Source organism: Lipotes vexillifer, unplaced genomic scaffold (genome assembly GCF_000442215.2).
Source record: "Lipotes vexillifer unplaced genomic scaffold, Lipotes_vexillifer_v1.1 scaffold1055, whole genome shotgun sequence".
In the NCBI taxonomy this organism is placed as follows: Eukaryota; Metazoa; Chordata; class Mammalia; order Artiodactyla; family Lipotidae; genus Lipotes; species Lipotes vexillifer.
The window spans coordinates 1,487,393-1,493,084 of record NW_006785407.1 but is presented as its reverse complement, the minus strand read 5'-3'; the positions used below and the strand labels follow the sequence as shown (position 1 = coordinate 1,493,084).

The 5,692-nt window shown below is 57.8% G+C and overlaps 1 protein-coding gene across 1 annotated transcript in view; it reads left to right on the top strand.

Annotated features, from left to right (window-relative positions):
- IGF2R (insulin like growth factor 2 receptor) overlaps positions 1 to 5,692 on the top strand; it is a 110,618-nt gene that overhangs the window by 98,495 nt on the left and 6,431 nt on the right. The window contains exons 40-44 of the mRNA XM_007457582.1: positions 487 to 721; positions 1,434 to 1,570; positions 3,758 to 3,872; positions 4,603 to 4,749; positions 5,321 to 5,508. Coding sequence (XP_007457644.1) covers positions 487 to 721; positions 1,434 to 1,570; positions 3,758 to 3,872; positions 4,603 to 4,749; positions 5,321 to 5,508 — 822 coding nt within the window. The remainder of the gene's footprint in view (positions 1 to 486; positions 722 to 1,433; positions 1,571 to 3,757; positions 3,873 to 4,602; positions 4,750 to 5,320; positions 5,509 to 5,692) is intronic.

Genomic DNA, 5,692 nt, shown 5'->3' with positions numbered 1-5,692 from the left:
TATGCGGGCCTCTCACTGTTGCGGCCTCTCCCGTTGTGGAGCACAGGCTCCGGACACGCAGGCTCAGCGGCCATGGCTCACGGGCCCAGCCGCTCCACGGCGTGTGGGATCTTCCCAGACCGGGGCACGAACCCGTGTCCCCTGCATCAGCAGGTGGACTCCCAACCGCTGCGCCACCAGGGAAGCCCCTGTTTTCATTTTTTATTGTCATTCATACATTAATCAAACACTGAATACCTGTCTGCAAGGCACTGCGCTATCGCTGTGAGCTTGATGAGTGCAGAAGGAGATACTGTGCCCCGAGGGAACTTGGTCTATCTAGGGTTGAGATACGTGAATGGAACACAACGAGACCTGGCTGGGGCTGCATGGGGAGCGGCCAGGGATGCACAGGGTCCCTAAGGGCCAGCGCAGCGGAGGTGGGGAGGAGCCTAAGGATGAGCGAGGGACAGGCCGGGTCTGACTGGTCCCCATGTGCTGCCCCAGCCAACAGCCATCGGACGTCCGCAATTATCTTCAAGTGCGACGAGGATGCCGATGTGGGGCGGCCACAGGTCTTCAGTGAAATTCGTGGGTGCGAGGTGACGTTTGAGTGGAAAACCAAAGTCATCTGCCCCCCGAAGAAGATGGAGTGCAAGTTCATCCAGAAGCACAAGACCTACGACCTGCGGCTGCTGTCCTCCCTCACCGGCTCCTGGTTCTTTGTCCACGACGGGACCTCGTGAGTGCCCACCCCCCACCTTGGCCGCGTGCTGGCGGGCTGGGTGTTTGGTGCTTTAGCTCAGACTCTGAAGGCGGGATGGCCTCATTCCTCTGACGCTCAGGGCGGCCTGGTGCACGGCGGGTGGTTTGGAAGCAGAGGTGACAGAAACCTTCAGAACCCAGAGAAGCTGCTGGTCAGCTGTGGGCCTGGTGGAATCAGTCTCGGTTTGGTTCATGTTTGTGAGGGGGCAGCCGTCCGTGGCTGCGTGTGTTGGGGCGCGTGACCCGTCCCAGCTCTGCTGCCCGAAGTCCCTAGGCCATGCTGGCCCGCGGGGGGTTAGCTGCACTGACTGCTCCCTGCATAGAGCCTTCCCCCAGGCGCTCCGGGATCCTTCCGTCCACACGGCAGGGGGGAGCGTGGACCTGGAGGGCCTAAGTAGCCGTAAGCGAGGGAACGACTCGCCGGGGTTTGAGCCGCTGCCTGTCTTGACTCTAAACCACCCGAGTCTCGGGGCTCTCGCCCCGTGTGCCTGGTTGGCACACTCTCTTCTTCAGCATCCAGCCGCTCTTTGGCCTTTCTTTACCCAGAGACCTTTTTCAGTGCTGCGTCCAGAGGTTCTGTGAAATCCTTGGCTATCAGAACGATTACCTTTTCTGAAGGGAATGGAAGGAGCTGCGCCTGAGTGTGCAGGACAGACACTGACCTCGCCTCTCGGTGCGTCATTTTACAGGTACTACGTCAATTTGTGTCAGAAAATCTACAAAGGGCCCCTGGACTGCTCTGAAAGAGCCAGCGTTTGCAGAAAGAGCCCCTCTGGCGACGTCCAGGTCTTGGGGCTCGTTCACACGCAGAAGCTGGACGTCATAGGTAAGGCCCGGACCCTTGTCGCGTGGTCACAGGTGTCGTGTCAGATTCGGGAAGGTGGAGGTGTCTTCCTGTGACCAGAGGGTCAGCACTGGCTTTGGTTGAAGCCTCCAGGTGTCATTCTCAGCGACTGTTTCTCAGGCACTTGGCACCTCCCGGAGCATCAGGATAAGTACTGCTCTGTATCCTCCGGGACGGCAGGTCCTAGTCTGTGTGTCTAGAGCGCTGGGCGATCTTGGGAAGGTATTTGTCCTCAGGAGGAGGGCAGAACGTTCAGGGTTCCTCTGAGTCCCTGCTCCAGCCTCCGTGTATATATGCAAGTGTTTATCCGGGGAAGCGGAACGATGACACGAGAGAACCTGGTAAAGACGATTCAGGGTACATTTTCGTAACGTTTTAATTCGGAAACACAAAATGAAGCTTGTCTTAGTAGTTTTAATAGAAGATTCATCTTGCAGTTGGTTGTTGAAAGATTCTTTCATCTCGTAAAAGGAAAAGGCAGGGTTTACTTAGTTTAGGAGCAGTCAGGTGCGCTGGAAGGACGAGGAAGAAACAACATTCACTCTGCCCGTCTGGCTGGAGGGGGTCCCCGAGCTGTCCTGATTAGAACACGGGGAGCCTGTGTCCACTCCAGCTATTGACGGAGAAAAGGAATTCTGGGGAACCACTGTCACCCTTGAGAAAAACTCCGACTCTGCAGGTTGGAAGTGGGGCGAGTCACTCCTCCGGCAGGAGTGGGCAGACCTCCTGGCCCATGGCTCGCCCTCCATTGGAGATCTTGGTCATAGCCGCCACGAAGGGCATAGGGGCTGCGGGTGGGTCTGTCACCGCTGTCTCGTCCTCACATGTGGATATTTGACCCGTCTCTCCCTCGGTTTCCCACAGCCAGGTGAGAAAAACTAGAACATTGAAGCCTCGGGAAAAGATGAGCTAGTAAAACGTGTTCCCTGACGCACCAGGCGGGGTCTTACCCTTAGGCCCCAACACGACGACCGTCTAAGGCCAGTCGCCGTGACCCCCGTGAGCATTTAGGGGGTGTGACCTTGTGGGGTGAAGAGTTGGACTCTTGTCCCAGGAATTAAGAGTCCCCAGCAACCAGGCTTTATACGTGTGTGTACGTGTGTGATTTACGCGTGTGTACACGTGTAGTCCTTAGTGGCCCGAGTAGGTGTTAGACTCCATTTCACAGGTTGGGTAACTGGAGGTGTGGAAGGTTGAGTGTGTTGTTCGTCTCGTATGGGGCTGGGGGCACTTCATCAAGACCTATACCTGTTGGTTCCACGTTCCAGAAGTTTAAGAATTTCTCTTCAAAACTGTGAAACCCTTTCTTAACAAAATTTTCACCAAACCCCAATATTTAAAACAAACTCACCCAGAGCAGCCTTGAGCCTGGGTGGGTCCGGGATCGTGGGCCTCACCTCCTGTCGAGGGGTCCCCGTGCCTTGGCCACACCCCAGAGAACACCTGGGCAGCGGGTGCCGTCCCCTCCGCGTCCCCTGCCTCGAAGGACATGGGTCGGGTGTGTGAGGGTCAGGCCGGAGGACTGTCTTGTGCTGGCCCCGAGAGCCACCGTCTGTGCGCTGAGCCGGGCTGGCCTTGGGCGCCCCCAGGACAGTTCTCGGCTGCTGGTCGGAGTCGTGCCCCTGGAAGCGAGGCCTTGCTTTTTGCGGCCCCTGCAGGCTGGGCTTCCCCTGGTTCTTTGACCACGTCATCTTCAGAAGCGGAAAGAGCTCCACGTGGAGCCAGGGGGCCTGAGGAAACCAGAGCTGTTGTGTGGGGGGTGTCACGCTGGAGGATGGACATCTGGCGCCTGCCTTGTCCTGCCCGGGCGGCTCAGGGTGGGGAAGCGCCTAAAACGGCACAGAGGTTGCGCACGGCGGGGGGCCCCGCGCGCACGCTCCACGGGCACTTCCCGCTCGGCCCCGGACCGCACGCTGCGGGGGTCTCCCGGCTGCACAGGTGAGGAGACAGCGAGCGGGGGTCGGCTGGGGGTCTGAACCCCGGTCTCCTCTTGCTGTGCAGGCAGCGGCGCGGGCCGGCCGCGGTCACCAGGCTTGGCGGTGCCGGTGGCCTGCGTGACGAGTCCCCAGAGGTACAGACGTTTGTTCGTGATACAGGATGATTCACTTCTGACGCTGGGGCTCCGGCCATGCCCTAGAAATAGCGTCAGTTCTGTCGTTTGTGTTTCAGATGACAGAGTCATCGTGACTTATTCAAAAGGCTATCAGTGTGGCGACAATAAGACGGCATCCGCCGTCATCGAGCTGACCTGTGCGAAGACAGTGGGCCGGCCTTCGTTCACAAGGTGAGGGGATGGGGGTCCCCCAGGGCAGCTGTGCGCAGGGTGTGCCGGGATCCCGTCGGAATTTCTCCCTGTGGTTTCCCCTTGGGGGCGGCGAGGGGCACCGGCTGCTGAGACCCGCGGCCTGGTGCAGCCGGGGCTGCCCCACACGGGGAGGGTTCCCTGGATGGGGGCTGCGACAGGCATAAAAGCAGGATTTCACCGGCTTCCGGCTTTGAATGTCACAGTGTAACCAAAAGGGCATTGATGAGTGCCACCCAAGGCCAGCTGTTCAAGCAGCCTGTCTGGGACCCATGGCCGGCACGGTGGCACCTGGGATGCTTGCTCTTGGATTATCCTGGAAATCTCTGGGCAGCTCCGTGTCTGGGGCTGGGGGCGGCACCGTTTGGCCAGCAGAGGGAGTGTGTGAGCTGCTGTGTTTGTGAACCGACCGATTCCTTCCAGAAGCTGGGCTTGGGAAAGGGGAGACCCAGGCGTTGTCAAAGGATTCAATCAGTTGGAGAGTCTGAGGTGCTGGTGAAGCAAATATTCAAAAATCTAGGAGCAAATCTTTCCAGCTTTTAGACGTCGCACAGTTTCTAAATTTTAAGAATACATGTAAGTGCTTGCCTGCTTTTTCACGTGGCCGATATGCTGGATGGGCATCTTCCTGATCGTAAGTCGCCCTCCTAGCTCGGCGGCGTCCTCTGGTTTGGGAGGGTGGCCGTGACCGTGGTCTGTGTGCCGCCTGCAGGTTCGACATGGACAGCTGCACCTACCACTTCAGCTGGGACTCGCGCGCAGCCTGCGCAGTGAAGCCGCAGGAGGTGCAGATGGTGAACGGGACCATCACCAACCCGGCCAACGGCAGGAGCTTCAGCCTCGGGGACATTTATTTCAAGTCAGTGCAGCATTTTCCTTATGGGTGCTGCCACGTATTCAGATCTCTCCCCGGCCGAGGGCTGCGAGATAAAGAGGCCCAAGTGTTTGTGTGTTTTAGTTACTGTTTCCAGGTAGTTGTCATATTCCACTCAAACAGAGGGCAAGCACTGCTCAGCTACTGAGTGTAACACCAAAGACGCTGAGTTCTCTTGAGCGTAAAAATAAAGTCGCCCCTCCTCCCTTGCCCAGGGGTTGGAGCTGGAACCTTCTGAAACAATTTTTGATGAGGAACTTCTGGGCTTACTAGTTTGTGAATTAAAAAGTCAGTTGCTCAGCGGTGTCACTGGGTGGGTCTCGGGGTCCGGGGCTGTGCCTGGGCAGGGGGAAGCGGGCATGGTGCAGGGCACAGCACCTGAGAACAGCACAGCGAAGCTCAGAGCACGGAGGGCTGGGCAGTAGGACGGAGAGACGGCAGGTGGTGCCCTCGGCAGTATCCTGCAGCCCTGCCCCGTACCTGGGCTTTGGGTCCAGGTGACAAAGGGCTCTCTTGAAGGACCGTTGGAGTCACCCGACCTTTACTGTCTCTTTAGGCGATTCAGCGCCTCTGGGGACATGAGAACGAACGGGGACAAGTACCTGTACGAGATCCAGCTGTCCTCCATCACGAGCTCCACGAACCCTGCATGCTCCGGGGCCAACATCTGTCAGGTGAAGCCCAATGACCAGCACTTCAGTAGGAAAGTTGGGACTTCTGACAAAACCAAATACTACGTTCAAGGTAACTCTCTCCATCCATGTGCCACGTTTCACTTCCTTGGAGGATCTGTAACATATTTTCATGAACAAACGCCCTGCGGTTGAAACGTCAGATCAGTTTTAACACAAAAGCCCTGGGTCTGATCCTGTGTCTTGAGACGCGCTTGTCATAGCGGGCCGAGCAGCGTGTGTTAGACCCGAGCGGT